General features: G+C 42.4%; 1 protein-coding gene across 1 annotated transcript in view; it reads left to right on the top strand.

Annotated features, from left to right (window-relative positions):
* Positions 1-5,297: 5,297 nt before the first annotated feature.
* srcap (Snf2-related CREBBP activator protein) overlaps positions 5,298-26,690 on the top strand; it is a 30,597-nt gene continuing 9,204 nt past the window's right edge. The window contains 29 exon segments of the mRNA XM_018689428.2: positions 5,298-5,694; positions 6,361-6,402; positions 6,754-7,020; positions 8,259-8,396; positions 8,398-8,445; positions 8,899-9,039; positions 9,250-9,442; positions 10,916-11,085; positions 12,051-12,144; positions 12,291-12,380; positions 13,774-13,947; positions 14,128-14,363; positions 14,527-14,704; positions 14,891-15,027; positions 15,206-15,375; positions 18,373-18,702; positions 19,193-19,379; positions 19,499-19,668; positions 20,521-20,672; positions 20,762-20,977; positions 21,156-21,320; positions 22,174-22,329; positions 22,438-22,767; positions 23,896-24,074; positions 24,327-24,640; positions 24,737-24,939; positions 25,669-25,838; positions 26,039-26,235; positions 26,338-26,452. Of these exon segments, the coding sequence (XP_018544944.1) occupies positions 5,437-5,694; positions 6,361-6,402; positions 6,754-7,020; positions 8,259-8,396; positions 8,398-8,445; positions 8,899-9,039; positions 9,250-9,442; positions 10,916-11,085; positions 12,051-12,144; positions 12,291-12,380; positions 13,774-13,947; positions 14,128-14,363; positions 14,527-14,704; positions 14,891-15,027; positions 15,206-15,375; positions 18,373-18,702; positions 19,193-19,379; positions 19,499-19,668; positions 20,521-20,672; positions 20,762-20,977; positions 21,156-21,320; positions 22,174-22,329; positions 22,438-22,767; positions 23,896-24,074; positions 24,327-24,640; positions 24,737-24,939; positions 25,669-25,838; positions 26,039-26,235; positions 26,338-26,452 (5,220 nt within the window). The 5' untranslated portion in view covers positions 5,298-5,436.

The raw sequence follows: 26,690 nt of genomic DNA on the forward strand, positions 1-26,690 counted from the left end.
CTAACATTGCTTTTTGATTTTTTTGTATTTTTGGAGAGAAATTAGTAGTTATTAGGGTTTGAAACGGAATATTTTTTAACTAATTTATTTTCGTTAAGGGAGATTTGACCCCACGCAATGACGTCACGAGTGATTGTCCCCCTCTGTAGTGCATGCAGAAGCGGGTTTTAATGCGACTTTTCGGGTGTTTTTTGTCTCACTGTGAAGTAACTTATCAAATGTGTCGGCACGAATAAACGGGCTCCTTTACAAGCTGGAGCATTACATAACTGCGGGTGGGATGTGGCGCCTGCGCATCAAATGAACGCACCCTACTACTAACTCTTCTAGCTTGCTAGTTAGCAGCAGCAGTGCCACCCAAGCAGTGTTATTGTGGGAGCTAACGTTAGCTAGCTAACCACACTAGCCAAACCGGTGTTGTGTCGAAATCCCTCCCTCATCGATTAGTGTTTCCCCGTTAACACAACCAGAGCCCCGGTCTGTTCCTGTGTCTAGCTCGTCGCTTTTTGCGATGCTTAACCTCGGTAACAGCTTTACCCTAATCCCGAAACTGTTATCTGTCCGGCGCCTAACCATAACCTAATCTAAACCATAACCCCAACTGCACAGGGGCAACGGTTCAGGGGACACTATTCGAAGGGGAAACAGACTTCGACGTAACACCGGCAGCGTTAGGCGTTAACGTTAACCACTTAACCGTTGTGTGACTATTAAAAAAAGAAATTTTGCACTGCCTCTCTGATAACAAAGTCGGTTCATATTTCATCTTTTCCTGTTATCCACACAGCGACTGTACTCATAACTAAATAGAGATATATTTTCTCACTGTTGATAATTATCTATAAGTCCACGCAGGCTAGGAGCAGCTACGACGAATAAAATGCACATTTACGAGAACATAAAATGAATGACTGGAGGCCCGCGCGTTTGGTCACCGGCTTTTAGCCTGAGAGCGCATGTTGCAGGGTCCCTAACACCTTCCTGTGGGCGACTGCAGCAAATGCAACTTGGAGCTGGCTACCGTTAAATGCAGCTTCACTGAGTATTTTTTTTTTTTAATCATTGCTGCAAGATAACCCACTCACACACAGCCACATATACCAGCTACAGTCTCTGCACAAGTTGACTAGCCTGCCTAGCTCCTGAGTGTTGCTGCTGCTGTTCTGTGACGTGACATGCCACTCATCCCACACATTGCAATATTTTTGTTTACTAATTGCAAATCTTATTAAATTTATTCTAGCATCAGCTTATCCACTGCAAAAGTCTTTATCCTCACACATTTGCAGCATGGGAGGACGTATTCACATCCTTTACTTAAGTAAAATATATAAATATATTCAGGAAAATGAACTTGAGTCATTAAAAGTACTCGATGCAGAAAATGGCCCATGAATGTGTTGATATATATTACCTGCAATAAAGCAGGATTTTATTGTTGCAGTTGGTTAAGGTGGACGTAATAACTATTTTGTGAAGAGCTGCAACAAATGATCATTCTCATTACGGATGAATCTCGTGATTATTTTCTCGATGAATCAATTTTTGATTTGTAAAAAGTCTGAAAATGGTGCAAAATGCTCATCCATAAGAAAAGGTGACATCTCAACTTTTGTCAAATGTATTAAAATGATGCAAATACTTAAAAGGAAACGCAATCACTTGAAATGTTTGGTATTTTTGCATGAGTAATTGCATTTAACAAAATTTTGCCATTTAAGTTTAAGTGTAATTTTAGCTGCACTTGTGCGGTTGGGTAGTTAAATTACAGCAAAACATAATATTTTATAAGATCTTCATAACTTTAGTTTGTACAAATCTTAATTTGTAAAGAAACACAACTAAAGCTGACAGATAAATGTAGTGGTGTAAAAAGTACAATAGAGAGTAGCATGAAAAGTACTTGTACTTTGAGTAAATTTATGTAGTTACATTCGACGACTTCTTAGTTGTGTACTGTGGCAAGCACAATAATGCACGTGCTCATTTCATTTCAGTAATAAAGTTACCATCCGTTTCTGTTTTTCGCTTCCTCAGAATATGTGGAGGGGACCATAATTTCAGCATCCTGGAAGTAGAAAGCACAGAAGAGCTGTGTCTCACACCACAGACAGGTGAGAAGCTGTTTCTTTGCTAGTGTATGTGGTCAGTTCTGAGTGAAACATCACGTCCGCTGTTTGGTGATGACTTCCTTGTGGACTTTTTTGTCTTAAGCTTAACATTAAGATTATTTTGACCTGAAAGTAGAGCCTGCTGTGTCTTTTTGCCTTTTGTAAGACGGTGAGTCAGATGGCTAGTTGGCAGTGAAGAGAATAATGTCCTGTATATAAATAAAAAACACTCACACACACACACACACACACACACACACACAGCAACAATAAAGTGACCTACCTTACTTCCAAAGGATTTTTTTTATTTTGGCCAAGTTTCTTTTTTGTGTTTGATTTTAGCCTTTCAAAAAGTTACCTACTTTGTCCAGACAATTTGTTAACAACCTGTATCACCCCCCAGGTGCAGTGTGTAGCCGGGGCAGCACAGAGGAAGGAAGTTCTGGGGAGGAGGCGGTGCGGCAGCGTGCCTCTCCGGCTGTGGATTTGCTGGGTGGCAACCCCCAGGCTGCACAGAATGTGGCTGGGGAGTCACCTCGGCATGCCCCGCAGCCGGTCGCAGCTGCCCCCTGCCCAGTCCCTCCGTTCGCCAATCCGTCCACTGTGCCATTGCCGGAGAGCAACGACTCAGCATCCCGCAGCATGGAGAACTCCCCTCCAACATCATTGCCTGAGACTCTCCCGATCAGCAGCAAGTCTAAGGACACGATCTCAGAAGAAGTCCAAACTAAGGAGAGTGTTTCTGAAGTTGTCGGAGTTGCGAGATCCATGCCAACATCCCTTGCCGAGGACTATAGTTCCTCTGCTGAGATGGAGAGGCTTCCAGCTTCCTTTTGTCCTCCTCTCGCCTCAGATACACAGATTGACAGCACAGTGCAAGAGTTGCAATACGGGTCACAAACTGATAAAGAAAAAAGCCACTCAAATAGTCAGACAAACCAGATTCAGCCATTTAAAGAAGGTGCTGGACTTGTGGTTATTACGGGGACAAAGGAGAAACCGTCTGTCAGATTGGAATATAAACCAGAGACTGGAACAAATGTGGAACTTGGTGGAAAAGAGCAGACAGGTGGAAATATTTTCCCACAACCCCTATCTCAAATCTGTTTCACAGCCTCATCTCCCTCTGTCCCACAATCAGGTGTTGGGTTTAAACCACAAGACAGCACAGAACATGGGGCTATGGAGCAGTCTGACAGGGATTCACTTGTCCATGCAAATCAAGGCAGCCATATACCTCCGTCAGGTGCTGCAGAGCAAGCAGGTGGTCACCAGGACTCAAAATCGTCTTCGCTCCCTTTACCCTCCTCTGACAGTAGTGAGATTAAACAAACTGGCCTGTCAAAAACACAACCTAAAATCATCAAGGAGATCTCAAATGATGCCAGAGAAATTCAGAAAACAAATTCTTTGGAATCAGTTGAGACATTTGAGCAAGTTAAAGCGATTGTTGAAACTTCTGACGGAGAAACACAACCTCCTTCAGCTGAAATACGTGAGACCCCAAAGGCAAGAGACACACTTCATGGATTATACACCTCTGAAAAAGAAATTTCAGTGTCCAGCAACACTGCTGGCAGAGGAGACAGCAACATCCAGCAGGGCTGTGATCCCCCTGATGGAGAGCAGGTGGAGAGTAGCACAAGGGAAGAACAAACTGACACAGCCACCTCCTCGTCTGAGTTCACAACGCTGCCAGAGTACTCCTCTACACAGGAGAGTTCCTCAATTCCCTCTGCTGCCCCTCCTGTGTTTGACACAGGCATAGTCGTCTCACTGCAGGCGGGGCAGGTTGGTGAAGCAGAAACATCTCATCCCTCTGATCAGGTTCTCACAACAGAGACACCACTGGTTGCTGAGCTTGCAGGTGCTCAAGAAATTGTGGTTGTCAGAGAGGAGGCACATATCAGCGAGGACTGGTCTAACATGCACCTGAATCAGAGTTACCTCCTACAACGAGAGGATGGTAGTGTCTGTGAAGCCGCCATTGTTAGTTCTGAACTTTGTACCGGTGAACCAAAACTGTATGAAGAAAGGATTCAGTCAGATATGGAGTTGGACTCACAACCGGTGGAAGTGTATGAGTTTTGTGGCCTGGTGGAAGAGGTTGCTGAGGAAACAGTGTGTGCCAGTAGTAGTGCACAGATACCTCACTCTCCAGGATACGAGGTAAACCTGTTCAACGCGTTGCTAGAAAACTCTGAGGAGTACACTGTCAAACAGGACCTAGAGTCACACCTTGGACCATCTAGTCACACAATTAATGACGGTGACACTGTCATCATTTCCCAGCAGCCCTTGCCCTCATCACATGACGCAAATCAAATACAGGCTCGCTCTAACATTAATTCCCATAATTTGTCCATACAAAACACAAGGGTAGCTGCTGTTGGACAGCATTTGGTATTAGATGCGAACCAAGCTGTTCAAGTGGCAAACTCGAGTGAGGTTTGTTTAGTTGAAGTAGCTGCCGTTGCATCTGACTCATTCACTGTTGACCAGACAGGCACCAGCGCACAAATTGTGACAACTTGTTCGCAGGTCAATGCAGCAGTCTCAGACCAAACAGAGGTGAGCGATTCTTCTGTAATTCAAACAGCTTCCCAAAAAGGGGAAGCAGAAGCAACAGCTGGTTCATTATCTCTCGTATCCCCAGTGGTTACTGGTGAGGACATAGGGATGCAATCGTCCATTGCTGTTTCAGTGCACGTTTCTCATGTAGAAAATCAGCCCTGTCTAATTCAGACCCCAGGAGTCACTGTTGTAAGTGCCACAAAGCCTGAGGCCTGTGTTTCTTCACATGAAGGGACCAAAGAAACCCCTGCTTTGACAGAGACTCCATCACAGAGTATTCAGAATGTTGCTGTGCCCACAGAAACCAAACCAGAGGCTTTCCGCACCACTCACTCCTCTAGTATTATAAATCCAAAGCTGCTCCTACTCAAACCGGGTGAAACTCCTCTCCTGAAACACCCACCCTCCCTTTTGGCACAGGTGTCCAAGCAACAGAATGCGTCCAGTAAGCTGGCCAATGCCCACAGCTCTTGGTCTGGCACAGTGTCTGAGGAGTGCCTTCCCCAAACTGTCTCAGCAGCAGACTCTTTATGTGCGTCTGTGGCGCTTAGCAGCCAGAAAGATCAGGCGCAGTGCTCGGTCAATAAAACTTCTGTGACAGCAGCTCCGCCTGTCAAGGTGCAGCAGCCGACCACGAGTGGTAACATCACACTTCAGCTTGGCCAGACGGCATCTGTCACCCCCACAAGCAAATCTGACAAAGAGGCCTTAACTGTAACTAAAACTTCATCAAGTGAAGCTGTGTCCCAAGATGTTGTCACACCTACAATCCCTCACGGCCTTCACATGCTCAAAATATCAGGGGAAATGGAAGGTACTGACCCCATCAGTCAACCTGACTCCCTCTATGCGGAGGACGAGAGTGAGGACATGGAGCAGGACGAACCAACTGGAGAGGCTCAGGAGGTCGCTTCAGGACAGGTTAGCAGTCCAGAGGAAGGCAGTGATCGAAGAACCTGACGCAGACAAAACAGAAAGTGAAATGACAACTCCCAGCTCGCCACACAAGGTATTTTCATGAAGAGTGAGATTTATCAGTTTATTAAATCAAAGTCTGAGAGTGCTACAGAGTAGGGTAGAGAGAGGAAAGAAAGTTGTGGCAGCATTGTGGGGCTAGAGACAGGAAAACAATAGATTTGGATTTGAAAGCACAAAGTACTGAAGCATCAGGCCTCATCATGATAAAGCTTTGTCCTTGAATGCCAAGATAAGGCAGTTGTTTCATATTCCACTAAATGAGCATAGATGAAGTGAAAACAGTGTTAATAAAGGTAGAATCTGTATCTGGACGTCTTGTCTTCTTAAATTGATTAAGATGATGCTAAAATGTGTTTATGAGCTGTTACCTGCCGAATCTCCCCTAACCCAACAATTAATTTTGTGAGTTATAAATCAGCACTGAACTTGAAAAGAGAAATTGTCCAGAAGATTTATCTTGGCTGGAAAACGGAATCAATATTTTGCTATTAAACGATGATATACCCTTCATGTCATTAAGCCTCTATGATTCATATCAGGTTTGCTGGCATGTTTTTACTGTCTTAAATATGGCATCAGTCTACCATTCTACCCATCCTTCTGCATGTAGTCCATATTGATGTAAACAGTGTTTTTTATTATTTAGTGATTTTATTTCTTTAAGTTGGCCGCATGCTAAGCCATGTGTGTTTTCCAGCATGGACAGAGCAGGACAGACAGAAAGGCACTGTTCCTAAAGGTAAGTGGTGGTTGTGAGACACCCAGATAGGCTTCCTTTAACAGGACATTCACAAGCACATCCTAAGTCAGGCACTGTCACTGTTAATGACGAGGAGTATTTTGACTTTAAGAAGGCTTTTCTTTGACTTTAGCTATTTTATGATTGAAATTCTGCCTGAGAAGAAAGCTGACAAATCCAGCTGATGGCCAGTTTGTAATTCTGGAGCATGTCCATATTTGCTTCTTATAAACACTTGCTCTAATCTAGTTCAGTGCATGCTGCTTTTATCATAGTTAACTGCACTGTTTTCACTGTATACACTTTATGTTTTTAAGTATTTCTCTTTCATCCTTCTCATTGTGCCTCTAGGTACGGCAGTGGATCGCAGATAGGGTCACCGTGAATTCATCTCCTGTCTCACCGTCCACCTCCTCCTCTTACCCTGGTCCCTCACCCACCAGCGACTGGTCCACACCGCGACGGGAGAGGTCCTCACCTCTCCGGGGTCCTCATGGGAAGTTTGTTTCTCCTTCCTCTCTTGGTAGCTACAGTTCATCCTCTTCACCTTATGATCAGTCCTCTTCTCAGCGATCCCGCGGAGAGCGTCACACAGACATGGCAGAGCTGGCTAAACATGTGAGTGAGCCTTGAGATACAGTCAAACATTGTAATAATCTCTTTTTCATTTGACAGGAGGATGGCTGCTTGAGTTTAGAAAAGCTAACAAAGTTTAGTCAATCAGAAGATTGAAATAAGGCATTTTTAGTATTCATCAGGTGGTCTAAGGTGCTACTGTCAGTGAGAATAATTGTGCATTCACAGATTATTTGCCTCATGCCTCATAAATAGGCTGCTCCAGGAGTCTGAAATTTAAATCACATAAACAAATAGCTCTGAATTGTAAAAAATAACCCTGGTTTGCAGCAGAGAATTTTAAACTTCCAGGAGCAAGGCTGTAGTTGGTATGCTGACAAGACACTTGAATGAGATAGGATCTTTCCTCAAAAACACTTTTACAGGAATATCCTACTTTTTTGTGCATTTTATTACTTTAATAATTCAGAAGAGTCCCCCAGGCCTCAGTCCCAGTTGGATTATACTGGAGAGCATGCAAACTCCGAGCTCTGCAGTGACTAATCACCCAAAATAGTTGTGTCTATGTGTTGAAGCCCCTTTATGTGGCCACTCTTGCTCTTTACCTATATACCAACTGCAGCCCAGTGGAGTCATAACTCTCAGTAATATTGGTGGGATTCTTCAGGAATCTCATGATTTTGATGATTCTTTTCAATTCAGTGAAGGAGGAACTATCTTTAGTCTCTTACTCCAGTTCGCAAGAGCGCCAAACCATTCACTTTTGTTTTTAGTCCACTGAAATGCTATATGGAACAAGAAGTTGATAAAGCTCACTGTCTGACAAACCGAAAAAGGCAGAGAAAAGTGTGTGAGTACAAGGGCTGCAGCTAACGATTATTTTACTGATTCATTATTTACCCCATGAAATTCAAAAATATTGTTGAAAGATTTCACAGAGATGAAGGTGCCATCTTCACGTGTTGTTTTGTTTGACAAAAAATTCAAAACCCCCAAATATTCCGTTTATTATGATATGTAACAAAGAAAAGCAGCACAGCTTCTCTTTTGAGAGACGGCTTTTTTGTCACTTGCTTGAAAAATGACAGAAATTATTAATTGATTGTCAAAATAGTTTCCAGTTATTTTAATTAAATTTTTTCTTTCTCTAATCGTTCTAACGCAAGTGCAGTGATGTCTGTTGTTCAGCCAGATTTGTTTGTTACAGCTGGAGTTGGGTGATGGAGCACACTAATGTGTCGGCCGGATTTACTGAGCAGTTTGTTCATTGTGTCGTGTAGGAGGCAGACATCGAACATCGAACCCAGGCACTGAAGCGAGAGGGTTTTTGGTCAATGAAGCGTCTCACCCGCCTCACAGAGCCGCCACGACCGAAGGTTCACTGGGACTACCTGTGTGAGGAGATGCAGTGGCTCTCCTGCTGATTTTGCCCAGGAGAGACGGTGGAAAAGAGGGGTGGCTAGAAAGGTAGGTTAAAGGATAACTCTATCTGTCTATTTTCCAGTGGTTTTAGGTGTAAATGATTGATCAATATCACTGCAGAACTCCATTGACAAAAACAGTGATTTTACCTTGCAGAACACCAGGGGAGTTGCTGCCTCAATCAGTTAGTTCGTTTGTGTTATTTTGTGACTTTCAGTGGTGGAAGAAATATTCTGACCCTTTATATAAGTACAAGTTTCACACAATAACACAAACAAAGTAACTAATTGAGGCAGCAGTATTCCAGCAACTTCTGTGTTCTGTCAGTGGAGTCTGGTAGCAATATATACGCAATGTTTCTGGTTAAACAAAAATGATCTTACTCTTAAACAAACAGGGCTCTCTCTGTAGGAATCCTATGTGTAATGTTGTCAGACACCGTTTTCTGATGGTATGTACTGTATATATTCTAGATGCATTCTGTTGATGTGTTATTAGGTGGTACGAATGGTGATGCGACACCATGAGGAGCTGAGGCAAAAAGAAGAGAAAGCAAAGAGAGACGAACATGCTAAAATCAGAAGAGTCGCCTCTTCTATTGCAAAGGAAGTCCGGGCTTTCTGGAGCAGTGTTGAGAAGGTACAGATGATCCACAAAAACTGAATAAACAAGACATTCTGGTTCAGTATTCAGCTGTGGAATCTGAAAGGATCATGGCATGTGTCTGATTTTCAGACAGTAAAATACATCAACAAATGAATTTATTAACCTCTCATTTTATTTTCTAATATTTGTCATTCAGGTTTTGCAGTGCTAATAGTGGTGGTGTCTTATCTTTTGTCCATGAAGGTGGTGCAGTACAAGCAGCAGTCCAGACTGGAGGAGAAGAGGAAGAAGGCTTTGGACCTTCAACTTGATTTCATTGTTGGCCAGACAGAGAAATACTCAGACCTCCTCAGCAAGTCACTCGCACCCACAAGGCCAGCAGAAACTGTCCCTGTGACTCCCCAAAAATCTCTGCCGCCTCCTGTTGATGAGGATGGTGAGATTTTTTTTTTTTCATAAAACCTGCACCTTTATAAATAGAACTTTCTGTCTCGATGTTGTAGTACTGAAAGTACTTTGAGAGCTGATTCATTGGATCAGACGGGGACGTTGTCATAGCTACACACCAATGACTGAACCTTAAGCTTCCACAGAGGTAAAATGGAAACAAAAAGCTGTTTGTCATTGTCAAGGTCGTTGCGTTTCAGAGAGAATCAGCCATGTTTTCGCGTTGCTGTGAAAACCCCACATGATTCTCTGAGCTCAAATATATCCTGGCTCTACTAAGATGATGTCTGGTCTAACATTTGTCAGTGGAATAAAATGCGGGCACAGCTTGGCTACCAACAGGCGTGAAACTTGTCGAACTGGTCAGAGTAGTCTGCTGCCATTGTTACTGATGGTAGTTGATTCCCAAAGCAGTTGAACAGTGATTTCAGTTGAAGGCTTTGCCTGAATAAAGGAAGGTACTGACTTATTTCTGTGCGTCAGTAGTTATTATCTGGCACTGTTTTGTGGTGGTGAAGTACAAACCTGGTCTCCTCAGCCGTGAAGAATCTCTGTCACTGAAAACTAAACTTACATTTTCAAGAGAATGACCTCTGATTGAACGACATTAGTGCCATGTCTGTCTAGTGCCTGTTGGTAGAGGCTGATTTGTTTGGCAGCATTAAAGCTTTCTTCAGAGCATCATCGAAACATAGTTGTGTCCTCTAGCAATTTCATAGGAACAAAAGCATTCAGTTTGAAAATCTAGCCTCTCAGGATAACATAGCAACAATGTAGCATTAGAAATCCGTGCGCACAGTTTATAAACTATGCTCTCGGACTCACAGTCTTTGCCCTTGGATTTGTAAACTGTGTTCTCAGATCCATGCGCTCAAACATCTTTTTTCTTCACAGCCGACTCCAGTTAAAATCCTTGCATGTGCACGTTGTAAATTGTCCGAGTGCTTTGCTGCACTCAAAGTGTAGGTCTGCCTTTTTCTTCACATCAAGTAATCTGTAGAAAACATTCAGAGGTCTTTTGAGAAGCGTTCATCCAAAAAACTTTAGTTAGCACTGCACTACCTTGGATCCTTAGCAGTGCACTCCACCCAAGTTTGAAGTCGATCAAATGATCAGTTGTTATAAAAATCGAAATACCGACAGATGGGAATTCTTTCATTTATAGCAAGATGGTTTCCTGTATTTCTTGGAATTAGAATGTGCAGATGAATCCCTGTAGTTAAGATTTTTGTGTGGTACCTTTTGAATCAAATCAGTCGAGATACAGGATGTATTGTAAATTTCCCCATTGTGGGACTAATAAAGGATTATCTTATTCTAGACAGAATATGTCACAAAGTGTCTAGAAACAATGCAGCGGTTTATTTGTGATTCAAGAGGTCTTTCAATTTCATTGATTTTATATTTGTATGGTGTGGAAACAATTTTTTCAGCACTCAAAAAACCTCTTTTCTTTATACAGACAGGGACTTTGAGCCTCCATGTGAGGAGGAGGACGATGAAGAGACAATAGAGGTGGAGGAGCAGCAGGAAGGGAATGATGCTGAGAGCCATCGGAGAGAGATTGAGCTGCTGAAGGAGGAGGGCATGCTGCCCCTGGACCAATTACTCAGCACCCTCAAACTGCCACAGGTGTTTTGTTTTTGAAAAATCTTTATTTTGTCATTATCTGACATGAATAAACATGTTTAAAGCACATATTTGTAAGCGAAAAGAAAGGTGAATATAAAACTTTAAACTCATATTGTGAATATTAGGGATGTGCCACTTTCAAATTGTTGTACTATACTTATTATGGCCAAAAATATCCTTGTTCACAGTATTGTCATGACAGTCATCAAACTTTCCTCAAATACTACTATTATGTCTAAAATATGGTAAAATTACTTCACTACTTGGTTTCAAAACATTAAATACACGAAGAAGACCATAAACAAAAGCAGACTGGTTGTTTTAAAGTGAAAGACATTTGCTTGTGTCTCTTAGATTCAGAGTGAGCATAATTTTCTAGTTCTTTCACATTTAGAGGTTATGATGCACTGCCACAGTTTGACCAGTAAAAATGTACTCTCTTCAAATCAAGACAGAAGCACAGTGCTGTGTCCACAACCCCTCTGCCATAATCACTATAATGACAGCAATTGTTGGTGGTGTTACTATCACACTCTTTCACCATGGTATCAAGTAAAACTAGGAAACTGGTACATCTCTAATGTCCATTAAATATTGTTCCTACCATACAAGTGTTCATTTGAACACATCATCTTTTCACTTACAAATTATTGTTTCACATAATGTTATTTAACTTGGGATGTCTTGGGATTTAACTGTCTCTTGTTGACTTTTTCCAGAAAAATATTAGTAGTTGCTGCAATGAAATGACAGAATCTAGACTTAAGATTTATAATTGTTATTAATAGAATTTCAAATACAATTAATTTTAATGACTGCTGTGGTATTTTTAAGCGTTAGGACTGTTCTTATAGATTTGTCCTCTGTTATGATTATTCAACTGTTTCTTTTGAATACATACATAAATTAATACAGTCCACAGATGTTTGCATGTCATTTAATCACTGAATCACTGCTTTATGTAGGACTCAGGCTCAGAGGAAGAATGCTCTGATGAAAGCTCTTCATCAGTGGAGGAGGAGGAGGAAGATGGAGAATTCACTGCCAACGAGGAGGACGGTAAGATTGCTCTCAATATAAGAGGTTTTGCTCCAGTTTTACATAGCTTGGAAATAAGAGTAAAACATTGCACCAGAATATTCTCTGATTGCCTTGATATCTGTGTCTTTTGGTGATCTAATACTTTTGTTTCTTCTTGTTTTCAGCTGAGGATGAGGAGGACACGATAGCAGCGCAGGAGAAGGTAGAAGGAAATGTCGATCATGCAGAGGAACTGGACGACTTAGCCAAGGAAGGTTGGTGCTCTTCTCATACTGGTGCTTAAATACAGAGAGTATTCACTCGTCTTTTGAATAGTCTCGTTTTGTTAATTTGTGCACTGCTTTGAAGTTGTTAAGTGCTTTTTGCTTGGTTGAAGAGCTGCTTTTATTACTGATGCTTTGTAAAGAGGAATTGGCTTACCATCAACTTAAGTTTTAACTTTATGTTAAAATATGAATGAATGACACTTGCCTAAGCCCAATGGGCTTACAAGACATCATGAATTAATTTAAGCCAGAACCAGAGTGCTGCATATACTGTTTCACACAGTAAAAAAGTAGACACATCAGATTAAACATTGCTTGAGCCATTTCATTGGGGAAAAAAGTTTTTATCTCCCGAATGTTTTAGAATCTACCAACCACGGTGTCCAGAGTGAGATAACCAGCTCTCAGCTGTGCAACCAAAGGTCTTTGGTGTCTGTATACAAACAAGATATATCGTATGATTCAGGGCCAAATTTCTGATTTGCACATACAGTATAAGGTTCAGAGGTTCAGGTCTATGTCTGATGTGTCCATGAAATGTTCTCATGGACCTTTGTGCATAGAGCAGACAATAAGTGCAAAAAAACCAAAATCTTTGTAACCTAAAAATTACAATGTACAAACACCTCACAGTCTAAAGGGTAAGAGTAAGCACTCAGCAGTAGCAACTTGGATCTAAACAAGATCCAGTGTATTTTCTCCTCTTGTGGCAAACTTGACACGTTGGTTGAAATTTGGCAAAACAGCTCTTAAAATTTACATGATTGAAGTCATCAGCGATGATGAAAAATCCAATCGGGGTGTGCTGGTTTGTTGATTGCTGACGCCACTCTACAGCTCTTGCATATAAACTGTAATGAAAGCAACAGCAGTGAACTCCTTCTGTAAATAGAGGAGAAGGGTGTTTTGGTGCCACCACAGCATTCATTCACTTTTCTTTGTGGATTTGAACACACAGTCCACTGCCACAAGCCACACCAAATGGCAGTGACTAGTTTTGGTAGCAAAGTAGCCTGTCCAGCTTTGAACAGAGCCTTCAAAAGTGTTGCTGTGAAGCCACGTTTCAATGAAAACAAACGGAGCACCTCTTCATTTTATGCTGGACAGTCCATCATATTCACTCTTCCAGTCTCCAGAAGATCCTGGCAGCTGTAGCTGAGGTTAGCTGCATAAAAGGTGCTCTGTTTTTTAAGTTAAACACATGTAAAACAACAAAACCACTGAAATATTTGGTCTGTGAGAGGCTGCTGCATGCACCGCCATGGCCGCCAAGCAATTATGATCATTACATAATTTCAGTTAATTTCAGTGAATAAGGCTTTCATTCTCTTTAAGCGATTTAAAAAACCTCTACTCTTACACGTTTGTGCTCCCCTTGTAGGCGATATGAGTATTGAGGAGCTGCTGGAGAAGTACAAAGGAGCTTATGCCTCAGACTTTGAGGCACCTTCTGCATCTGGCTCTAAAGCGAGCTCTGATTCTGAGGTGTCTGGGGATGAGGAGGAGGAGACAGAAGAAGATGAGAGTGACGTGGAAAGCAACACTTCCTCCTCAGGTATTAACCCACTCACCGGTAATCAAAATAAACACATGTAAATTGTTTATCTGCTCAAACACTGACAAGCCAGAAGTGTAGCAACTTTGGAGGAGGGGGCTGTTTCCTTCTTCATGCTTTTTAAAGATTGCTTGCCATTTTTATTACTGAAATATTTCCTCTTCCTCATGTTCCTCTCAGATTCGCCAGGAGACAGTGCAGAGGATGATGAAAGCGAGAAGGAGGAAGAAGAGAGTGAAGAAGAAGAAGATGATGATGATGATGATGACTGTGGAGATGAAGGGATGGAGGTCTTGCTGAAGGAGGGAGACCACAGCCCACCTTCCTCTAGCTCACGGCCAAAGAAGGAAATCAGCCATATTGCTGCTACGGCAGAGAGCCTGCAGCCTAAAGGCTACACTTTGGCTACAACAAAGGTCAGTCTTTAATATTTATACAAATTCAGGATACATTTTTTTAGATCTTTTATCAGGAAAACCTTACAAAACAGTAGTTTAAAAAGCAAGACTCAGCCTATATTAAAAATCTCATCCTGTGCAGTTCTGGACCATAATTTTCCCATCTTTTTCCCTATAAAAGGTCAAGACACCGATCCCATTTCTGCTTCATGGCACCTTACGAGAATACCAGCACATTGGACTCGACTGGTTGGTCACCATGTATGAGAAAAAGCTAAATGGCATTTTGGCTGATGAGATGGGTCTGGGAAAGACCATCCAGACCATTGCTCTGCTCGCTCACCTCGCCTGTGAAAAAGGTAACGCACTCACTCATTATGCTTTTAGTGCTACTTATACTTAAAGCAGTTCAGTGGTATAGTTCATTTTAGTTCATGGTGATTGTCCTTGTGGATTGCGTCTCATATTTTTATACAGTAATTGAACTCTCTCCTTCTTTTATGTTCAAATGCTGATATTTGTGTCATTTTCTCTGTTTTGTGTAGGTAACTGGGGTCCTCACCTCATCATCGTCCCCACCAGTGTGATGTTGAACTGGGAGATGGAGCTGAAACGCTGGTGTCCTGGCTTTAAAATCCTCACTTACTTCGGCAGCCAAAAAGAGAGAAAGCTAAAGAGACAGGTAAGTAAGAGTTCACTGGTTGTGGAGTGTTTTTTTTTTCTGCAGCTGGCAAATTTCCACTGAGCAATTGCTGAATTTTTATAAGATACATTTGACAGATAATGTAACAGCCAGCTTCTTAACATGAAAAAGTCAGTATTGAAAGGTACAAATGAAAACTGTTTTTCTTCTTTCTCAGGGCTGGACAAAGCCTAATGCTTTCCACGTGTGCATCACTTCGTACAAGCTGGTGCTGCAGGATCACCAGGCGTTTCGACGCAAGTCTTGGCGGTACCTGATCCTTGACGAGGCTCAAAACATCAAGAACTTCAAGTCCCAGCGCTGGCAGAGCCTGCTGAACTTCAACAGGTCAGTAGAGCTGAGCTCACAAGTGCAAACTGTGGAGCTCTTAATGTGTGATCCATGTAGCATTGCTGATGATTCATATTGAAGGAGCACCACAAAGAATTTAGCACAGCTGTTAAAGGAGAACTTTGATATTTTGGGAAATAAACTTTATTGCTTTTGTTCTGAGAGTCTGGTGAGAAGATTGATGGCACTCCTCAGTTCATTGGTTCTTTGAACTTCATCAGGATGAGCTGTTCATAACCATTTTGCATGTGGTGTAGTTTTTCCCTGCACTTTTAACTTTTAAGGAGAGTTGTACTCTGAAAGAAATCCTGACATGCTGGTATTAAGAGCCCCTTTTTTGGCTGGACTGTGCTCATTGGCATGAACAGTTTCTGTTACGTCATTAGGCCTGTGTTAACAGGCAGCGTTGCCAACATAGTGCCATTGTGATTACCTTGCCTCTTTTAGTGACTTTTTTCCCCCGAAAAAGCACCTAGTGTCTGAGTCAAACCGAGTGGGCAAACTGAGTTGTCAGTATTGCCCCATGAGCATGAGGTCAGGCTTTCCCTGCACAGGCGCACCTCTCTCCGTGTCTCATTCAACTGAAAGCATGGCAGCTGATATAGACATGAGTGAGCTTCTAACTTTCTCTCTGTGGTCATTTCAAATCCTGAAATCACAGCACAGCTGCTGTCTTTAACTTAAGTGTCCAGCAAGTTTCATCAGACAGCGTCGCAGGAAATGGCTTGGAGGTGACTGCTGGTTAACATGTGGCCTTAATGGGCAGCATTTCAGTCACTATTTCATTCTTGTTTTGTTATCTGTCAGAAATGAGAACAGCTGTATTGGGAATTCTGTACATGTGAGCAGAGACTAGAAGAGAAGCAAACAAATAAAAGCACTGAAACTGACCTAGTCTTGTTCTTACATGCCCAAGACAAAATAAATATGAGGCTCTGTAAGCCAAACATTCTCTATGTAGGTCTTAATAAATGGGGTGCCAAGTTACTTTTAATGCACAGGAAAATAATCAGTCAAAAGATCAGTTTGTAAAATGTCAGTCAAACAGCAGGCGACAGTATCTCAGCTGCAGGTTTAACAATGATCGTACAGTTGGTGATTTGATACTTTGTAGCTCATATCTGTATAGCTCCACATACTGTGGGAGAGCCATAGAAGTATTTCTCAAGAGTCTAAAGTACAAAACACATGGAGCTTTGAACAGGCTATGATTGTGCATCTCACACAGAGAGATCTTGTACAGATGTTAGTGACGCATGCAGTTTAGAAGCACAACTTTCACTTTTGTTTTAATAACAGACTGGTTGGATCAAATGGAAAAAAAAGGTTTGCTGTGGGACTGTAGCAGTAGATAACAAGAGAAAGAACATTTTAGGTGAAAAACTAACAACTTTTATGCCAATAATTTCAAGATCATTTAATCAATCAGTTCTTTCATTCTCAACAAAGGTCCATGCATTCATTTTCCTCCAAAAGCGCTGTACACTTAGATTAAACAGTTTATTGCTCATTGTATGACATTATAACCCACTAGAGTGAGATGATCATTGCTCCATCATTGTTTTGGGAAATCAGGCTTGTGGGTGGATAATTTCAATAGGTGTCATAAGCAAGCGCTATGTACCGCTTTTTTTTTCTTGTTGAAAAAACATGTCTTTGGTTTCTGTAGTGCTTCAGAGCACATTCAAGGACCTCTCTCTGTCTCATTTGTAAGCTGCTGTTTGTCACGAAAAGTCAGTGTGCACTTGTCTGTAGAAAACATGCTGTCATTCAGTATTAGTTGTGTTTGACTTTGAACGCCACCCGCCCCCACCCCCCCCAACAGAGCACTAAAGTGTTTATCTCCCAGGTGTGTGGATATGAAGGTTGACCAGCTAATCTTAATGTTTGAAATTTTTTCTTGTAATTAGACTAACTTGCTGTCATCTGGCTGGTGGCCTGGTCCAGCTGGTGAGATTTTTTTCACTGTCACACAGAGCTCCAAAGAGTACTGTAGTTTATGCACATGACCAGGCACACAGAGCGTTTCATTATGTACAAGCTTTCAGCCTTAGATCTTCTCTTATACAAGGCAAATAGAGAGAGAGAGAGAGAGAGAGCGAGAGAGAGAGAGCACTTAAGCCTATGTATATATGGCCACAACAGTGATTAGTCCAAATGCTAATGTATCACAAATGCAAGCCTTACCCTTGCACTCAAGGGTACTGTAGTCCACTGTGATGTGCAGTTTGGGCTGCAAACATTATAGGTAAAGGATAAAAATGAGGAGACACATTTTTTAATTTACACAAATGATGCTGTTAAAAATAATTCTATATGATAACTAATTTTGTGTTTTAATGAACTTACACAACATTGGATTAATTGAAGATATTTGTTTTCACATTGCAGCTGCTACAATCAATACTTTCATATTAACAAGAGATCAAATGGCAAACAGAGAATCATCGCCAGTCTCCTCAGTTCCCCTTAGCTCTACAGAGCTTTATAAAAGAGCCTTTCAGCTCATTTTTATTTTGCATCTTAACTGTTCTGATCCAGTCCCATCAGTGTTGTTTTCTGCAGCAGCAGCTGTTTACAGAGAATTAAAAACTCACCGCACACTACCTGCTCAGCAGCAAACAGCAGACAGACACAGTTGGAGACTAGCTGGTGAACACAGTGGATCATTTAGCGGCTAAAGAGCTAGATATTTCCCTCAGGATTTGGTAGAGACTAAAACACAGATAGACGGAAAGTGAATATTGGATTTCATCAGGTGGACAAAAACAGGACTCCAAATGAACGATCATGTGGCTCAGTTTCTGCGTCTGGTGTAAACAGGCAACTGATTGCTCACAAATTCACCACATAAAGTTTAGAAGGTGATAATAGTCAAGTGGCCAAAAAGTCAATCAATGCTGGTTTAATGAGTCTTCAATAGCAGCAAAAGCCTAAAATCTTAATGATATAAATCTTAATCTATACTTCTCCCCTTACTTCTCCCATTTACAGCCACCGGCGACTGCTGCTGACCGGAACTCCTCTACAGAACAGCCTGATGGAGCTGTGGTCTCTGATGCACTTCCTCATGCCTCACGTCTTCCAGTCCCACCGCGAGTTCAAGGAGTGGTTCTCCAACCCACTGACAGGAATGATCGAGGGCAGTCAGGAGTACAACGAGGGCCTGGTCAAAAGGCTCCACAAGGTGCTGAGGCCCTTCCTGCTCAGGAGAATCAAGGCTGATGTTGAGAAGCAAATGCCCAAGAAATATGAACACGTGGTGCGGTGTCGCCTCTCCAAGAGACAACGGTTCCTTTACGACGACTTCATGGCACAGGCCTCGTAAGTTTTATATCAAATGAATTATGTCAAATACATATTTGCCTTTAATAGTTTTAATTTTTTAATTAAGACTTCCAGCTTGTCTGGACTTTTAAAATATAGTAGTATAATAAAATACAGTATAATAAAAAATCTAGAAGTCTAGAAGAATTGTATTTTTCATTTGTTTGAAAGAAATTGGGGCTTAGAAATAGGGCTGCATCTAAAGATTATTTTTTATATTTTCTCAGTAATCATCCAATTGCTTAGTCCATACCACAAACCATAATTATTTACTTATTCACTAATATTCACTTTACTAAAATATAAGACAACATGAAGCAACAAATCGTCACATTGAGAATCATTATTTTGTTTATTGATTCAAAAATAACCTAAATGATTAATCAACTATCAAAATAATAAAAAATATTGTTATTACTTGTATTGCTCTTGTTCACAATACCAGCATGGTCTCTTCATACACCGTCTTATGTCTCTGACCTCACAGGACCCGGGAAACGCTGGCCAGCGGTCACTTCATGTCTGTGATTAATATCCTCATGCAACTCCGCAAAGTGTGCAACCACCCCAACCTGTTTGACCCTCGACCCATCCAGTCTCCCTTCATCACGCAGCCCATTGTTTTCCGCACAGCCTCCCTGGTGCAGGACGCCCTGGAGGTCTCTCCTTTGAAGGTGAGTATTTAAGAACTTGAACTTAAAAGGCTTTAATGTGCTCAGAGGATACTGGCAAAAGGAGCAAACACATTCAGATTCATTGAGCAGTATTGAGCACTGCATTTTTTCGTCCTCAGCGCTGCGACCTGTTGCCCTTTGACCTTGTTGGCTTGGAGAGCCGTGTGTCCCGCTACCAGGCAGATGTCTTCCTGCCACGCTACAAGGTTAGCCGCCAGCTAATCCAGGAGATCGTCGAGTCCCCCGAACCTCCTCCGAGACCCAAACCAGTACGCATGAAGGTCAACAGGTAAGCAGTGAAAACTACTGAAACTTTTTTGTAACCTGAAGTATTGCAGTGAAAGTATAACTGATCCTGCATCAGTGTGCCCCTGGTTAGTACAGTGACACATGCTATCATTTGTGAATGTTGTGTACTATTCTGTGGGTTAAGTGTTTCACTAAAGGTCACCTCAGTGTGTTCAGACTGACATCAGCTTGATTTAAAAGCTCAACGTGTTGGCCGAGAAAAGCAATCAGCATTTAGTTGGCAACAAACAATGGTCTATCAGGTTCTTTTTTTCTACTACAATGATGTCACTTCCCTTATTTAATATTTTCCCTTAATGAAAAGTTAAACACTCTGATCAAGGCTTTAAGAGAGAACAGTATGAAAGGTCCTAAGATGCACAGTTAGTGGACTGGCTTTTATCATTGGTGTAAATGTTAAAGGTCCCATTTTACATTCTTCCTGTGTTTTATTTGTTGATTGATATATTTGTGGTTTTAAGTACCAAAAACCAATATCAATATAGTGTTACATATCCTCTCTCATGGTTCTTTATAAAGAACTGTGTCCATCTCTGAGCCTCTCCTCTGACTGGTTGACTGTTTTCTGAGTGACGCACAGTACAGGCCAACCACGGGTAATGGATTGTAGCCGACTGTAGCTTGGTAAAACGCACCGCTAAATGAAAATGGCGCTGAGGAAAATGTTAAGCGGTCAATGCTGAAATGAGCCGGACAGACAGTCAAATTCAGACTGACATGTGGAGGAGTGGGGCGGTTTGCTTCTGAGTCTGTCACGCTTAATTTCCAGAACTTGTATATTGTAAACAAATAAATTAACACAATGGTTATCTGTCTTGTCTGTCTGTTTTAGGATGTTCCAGCCGCCTCCTAAAGGTGATAACAGACCTGTTTTGCTGATGAACAAACCTACCTGTTCCGTGCCTCCTGCAGCTCAGACTCCCAAACCTCCTCCAGTAACTGAAGTCTCCTCAACTCCTGCACCTGCTCCTGTAGTTCAACAAGGCAAGTGAAAGGGATAAAACTACATTTAAACAAAAAACAAGGGGGCAAAGATGCGAAGAAGCTCTGAAAATATATTTTTCCTTTTTCAGTGGTGTGTTCAGTGGCATCCACCACTCCTCCCCGCCCGTCCATGCATCCTGCAGCTCAAACTGCAGTGAGATCCAACGTGCCCAAGCCAGTGCTGACCGTTCGGCCTCCCACTGCTCCCTGCACAGCCAGCATTCCTGCTCATCCTAGTCCAAACCCCAGCAGTGTCCTGCCCCAGAGGGTTCTGCTCAGTCCAGATATGCAGGCCAGGTTACCTTGTAAGTACACGGTTCTCTGTTTTTTGATATGTTGCCACATTGTCAGAACTAATAATGCCTGAAAAAGCCCGTAATGCTTTTTTGTTAAGACTCTGTTGTCATTGAATGACTGAATTTGTAGTGAAGTGGCTTGTTAATGATGTTTCTAACTCGGCTCTTTCTGTTTATCCTTCCTAAGCTGGTGAGGTGGTAAGCATAGCCCAGCTTGCCTCCTTGGCAGGGCGACCTGTATCATCGTGTCAGGGCAGTAAACCTGTCACCTTCCAACTTCAGGGCAACAAGCTGACTCTGTCTGGAGCCCAGATCCACCAAGTCCCAGCAGCTCCTCCACGTCCAGTTCAAGGTTAGTGTTAGACATATTTTATATGGAATATGGGTGAATTATTTTATATCAGTTTTTCTGTCATTTTCTCTGTAAGGATTCAGTGCTTAGATAATTGTTTATCACATTATCACTTGAATTTTCCTTGATTGTTAATTTTGTAAATGTTTTTAGACCTTGTTGTAGTAGGTTGTAGTATGGTCTTTGAAGTGCATCTTTGGGCCCTGTCTTACACCCGGTGCAAAGCAGTGTACAGCTAGTTTCAGACCAATGCAGTTGTCCTTGTCCCATCCAGTCGCACAGTTTAAATATCACATCATTGGTCTAAAAATTAGGTGAGGTCATCTGGAGGCAGCAGGAAGTGATTAACCAATAAACCTGTGTAGTATTTCACTGTTGCTTTAAGGGCACATAATCAAGATAGTAACATGTGCCTACATAGGCAGGTGCACAACACACATACACTCTGCTTGTTACACACACACACAGACATACAGCAGCACATAAACATGCAAAAGATTAAAAATTAAAAGACGTGTGTTGCAGAGCATTGCCAAGCATCACAGACGTCTCTTGGACATAAAAGAGGGTAAATTACAGGACTTTAGGGGGTGTGATGCTGAACTGATGACAATGAACCCAAATACACCAGCAGCAGCATGGGTGAGGAGAGGTCAGCTGGAAGAAGCAAGTCCACCATTATAATAGCAATCCACCAAGATGCAAGTGCACCTGTTTTTTAAAGGGAAAGGGAGGTGGCTCTCTCTCAGATTGAAGTCACTGCAAAGGACTGGGTGTGTTGTGTGATAATGTTGTTTACTGGAGAAACGATGAAGGAGTCCCTGATTGTTTCTGACTCACTCTCACCCTGCAGGTAATGTGATGCACCTGGTGTCCAGCGGGGTGCAGCACCACCTCATCAGCCAGCCTGCTCAGGTGGCCGTCCAGAGCACAGCCAACACACACCCTGTAAACACCTCCTCTACCACTCCCCCTGCGAACCGTCTGCCTCATACTGCCTCCTCGCAAGGTTTTTAACCCCTTTCCTCTCTTACTCCTTCTTTAACATTCTGCTGTCTGTCTGTACAAGACCCTTAAGCAGCCTTGTCTCTCACAGCTCGTTTTTTTTTCTCCTCAGTGCCCTCCTCCATGGTGAGCAGCCCTGGCGTCGTGAAGATCGTTGTGCGTCAGTCAGCAGGCAAGGAGGGCGGGCCTGTGCCTACCCTGGCAGTGGCCCCTTCCCCTCGTGTTGCTCCTCAGGCATCCCCTTCCCTGCACGCCCACGCCAACACAACCCCTGTCAGAAACACTGCTCCACTGCAAATAGCTCAGCGCACCCCCGGTCCTGCTACAGCCCACTACACTATAGCTCCTCCCAGAAACCCTAGCTCTACCCCGAACCAGCCCCAACCCCCTCGCCCTGTCCTCAAAGTATTGCAGCCTCCTCCGTCAAGCACAGAGCAGCCAGGTGAGAGAACCAGCCCAGCCAGATATTATTCATAAGGCTGTATGCGTACATGACAGGCAGAACTGGGTCAGATCGTTATTGCAACTAATCTTAAGTAGTTTTTTTCCTACCCTACCATCCCTCTCCTTTTTTTAAAAAAAATCTGCTTAGAGTACCAGATGTGTGCAGTGCATCATGTAAGAGGAAACATGCAGTCACAGGAACGTTTGTTTATTCAGAGATGTTTTAGACATATGAAAATACTCTGAAAGTTTTTCCACAAAAAGTTTAGTTACTTGTATAAAAATTTGTGAAATTACATTTATACCCCTGCTAATTGCTTAAATGCGGTGTAAACAAGAAACCTGGTCTCAGTGATTAGGGTAGGAGATCAGAGAGACCTGATTTCCCCAGGTAGATCTGGGGGATGCCACTTCCTCTGCCATGTAAACTGGTAACTGGGTTTCTAATCTGTTTTTTACAAACAAGCATGTGTATGACAAAAGACTTTAGACAAGCAAAATAACAGCTAAAAGGCTGGTTACAGCTGCAACAATGAATCGATGAGTTGACCAACAGAAAAATAAACATCAACTATTTTGATTTTTTTTTTCCTTCTCTCAGATCTGAATGTTTCCTCCCCTCTCTGTTTTATATCACATTAAACTGAAAATCTTTGAGGTTTGGACTGTTAGTCAGACAAAACAAGACATTTGAAGACGACATCTTGGATGCTGAGATAATGGGATGAACTTTTTTTACTACATTTTATAGACTAAAATATTTTGCAGATTAATCAATAGTACATATAGTAATGAGACAAATGTTCCAACTTTAGTGCCGCAACTATTTGTTAGATTTAGATATATTCATGCTGTGAGGGAAGGATCCGCTCTGTCTCTCTTCCTGTCCTCACTGCACAAAAAAAAGAAAGGACTCCGGACCAACCGAGCCTCCTCTCCCACCAATACAGTTAAAATAAGAAAGCACTGGTTGCAAAGTAAGGTTGGGGTAGGGGAGAGTTCTGTTCACTGCTCTGCTGCATGTATGAAAAGCCAAATTTTCTTGTTTGCAAATCCATGGCCATTTGAGCTGCAGTTATTTACCACAGTTGTGTTTGCTCTGCTTCCCCCTCCATCCTCTCCTCAGCTCCAGCTCCGGTGGCCCCCACGTCATCTGCATCCAAGTCTTCAACAACCCCACGTGACAACAGCATCAGCAGCAGTCAAACACCGGTGACCATGAAGTCAAGGCCCAGTGCAGGGACAAAAGCCTATCCTCCACCCAGGAAAGTGCCTCGCCCACCTCCTCGTTCTCCTTTCCACATGGTGAGCAAGTTGTTCTTTATAATTGATGCCATCAGCAAATAAATCTAGATAATGGCCTTTATTGACATCAGTTTCAGAAGGAACCAGGCCTTTATTTCTTATTTCCCCTGTTCCTCAGTTAAGCAAACTCAAAATGTCCTCCATGTTTCCCTGTTGTCCAGCGAAATTCAGTATGTCCACTGCTATTAAAAAAAACATGATCCTCCTTTAACCACTTGTATACCTGCTAATGTTTACCTTCTTTCTCCGCAGTCATGGCTGGCAGAGAGCCATAAACAGCAGCACAACAGTCGACTGGACTTCATCATTCGAGTTAATGATCACCACTGTGGAGCAAAGCCTGTGTACGGCCAGGAGGTTTTGGACTTTCTGACTTTTCTCCCCGGTCCCCGTCCCTCCCCAGCTGCCCTGAGTTCTCAGGGGGAGTGGGGCCGATCGGGTCACAGCAGCTGTCTGTTCACGCAGTGGCAAAACAAATACGACTACTGGCATCAGAGTCACGGCGTGAGAGAGGCCATCCACAGCATCGAGGAGAGGCTAGAGCTGCTCAGTGACATCATAGACAGGTAGATAACTGATCGGTTTTCTGACAAGATGCATTACTGAGGAGACAAGGAGAATGATTTGTGATTTAACTGTTGTTTTTCTGTGTTCAATTTTAGATTTACATTCGTGATTCCCCCTGTAGAGGCTCCTCTGATCTCCATGCACTGCTGCCATCCCCCTCCCTCTCTGAGCCACAAGCAGACTGTCTTCTCCTCCATGCTTTCAGCTCAAGTTGCTCCTCTCACTCGTAGTCTCCATCGTATCCAGTGCAACATGAGGACGCAGTTCCCAGACCTGAGGCTCATACAGTATGATTGTGGTAAGTTGTTAAGATGCCGGGGAAAAAAAGTTTTTTCTTCACACAGGGGGCTGAAAGACTCAAAACAAATCCCTCTTAAAGTATCTTTATTTCCAACTGAAATTGAAAGTAATAATGACTCCAGTCCCCCTGAGTCTCCACCCCTACTGACAGCCAACAGGTGACCACTGTATTTACAGTACATGTCAGGGGGAGGTGGGTGAATATGATCAGTTTTGGGGTAGGAGTCTCCTGGGGTATGTCAATGACAGAAGTCAAATGAACAGAATTACTGGATTTTCTTTGGAAAAATTACAATAACTTCTATTTCAGTAAAGGCTCTACAGTTGAACCAGGATCATGTACATGTAATTTACCAACTCAAAAAGGTGTGCTCACGTTAGTCACCATATGCTACTGGTCATGCGACTTTAACAGTGAAAGTCCTGAGTGTATTGATTTTGATTTGTAAGAGGAAGAAAATGTTATTTGTCATTTAAAAATATTTCAGTCTCACTGAAAGCAGACAGGTGTCTACTTATCATAAATCTACAAAGCTGTAGACACCCCTGGTGGATGCTTTAGGTGGACCTGATTTAGGAAAGACTGTTTTTACTGTGAGCTAGTCTAAAGGTCTTCTTGATCACTTTCAATAAGACCATTCCTAACTGTGTATGTCTGAATGTTTACTCTCTTCTGTTGGTCACTCTTGGTTTGTTTAAAGTAATTTATGTTCCCCGCTCTGTGCAGGTAAGCTCCAGACTCTCCACACTTTGCTGCGAAAGCTGAAGACTGGAGGCCACAGGGTGCTGATCTTCACTCAGATGACACGTATGTTAGATGTGCTGGAGCAGTTCCTCAACTACCACGGACACATCTACCTCCGCCTGGATGGCAGCACTCGCGTGGAGCAGAGACAGGTTAGTACTCATGATATTTTCAGATTATCATATGTGAAAAGCAGGATTACGTTTTGTTTTTTTTTTATCCTTTTGGACACAATACTTCCATTATATTTGAGTGTTATCTTGTATAAACAAAAAAGAAAGAAACAAATAAAGTTGGGGACAAGGCTGTCTGATGCTTATTCTCTAAGCATGTTTTTTTACTTCTCCTTCAGGCCCTCATGGAGCGCTTCAACGCAGACCGTCGCATCTTCTGCTTCATTTTGTCGACTCGCAGCGGAGGTGTAGGTGTGAACCTGACCGGGGCTGACACTGTGGTTTTCTACGACAGTGACTGGAACCCCACCATGGACGCCCAGGCTCAAGACCGTTGCCATCGTATCGGACAGACCAGAGACGTCCACATCTACAGGTAAGTGTGGCTGGGTCATTTTCAGAAATCTGATGTGGTAGAAATCTGATTTCAACTGATTTCAACAGCATAGTAATGTTTTTTGTTAATGTTCCTCTTCAGGCTGATTAGTGAGCGCACTGTGGAGGAGAACATTTTAAAGAAAGCCAACCAGAAGAGGATGCTGGGAGATATGGCTATTGAGGGAGGCAACTTCACCACTGCCTTCTTCAAACAGGTAGGCAGTTACAGTGGAACAAAATTACACAAATTTATGATTCGTTGGGGCTTTTCCATATACTGTATAATTTAATTTGGGACACAGGATGACACCTGTTTTACCACATCTCTATTGATATTGATAATGGTGTAAAATCAGATCAAGTGTGTTTATTTCTCTTGAGGCTTCTTTCTAGTCTGCCTAAGATTTCTTTTTTGCTTCCTTTCGTAACTGGCCTATTAATCATGTGATGATG

Source organism: Lates calcarifer, linkage group LG23, assembly GCF_001640805.2.
Source record: "Lates calcarifer isolate ASB-BC8 linkage group LG23, TLL_Latcal_v3, whole genome shotgun sequence".
In the NCBI taxonomy this organism is placed as follows: domain Eukaryota; kingdom Metazoa; phylum Chordata; class Actinopteri; family Centropomidae; genus Lates; species Lates calcarifer.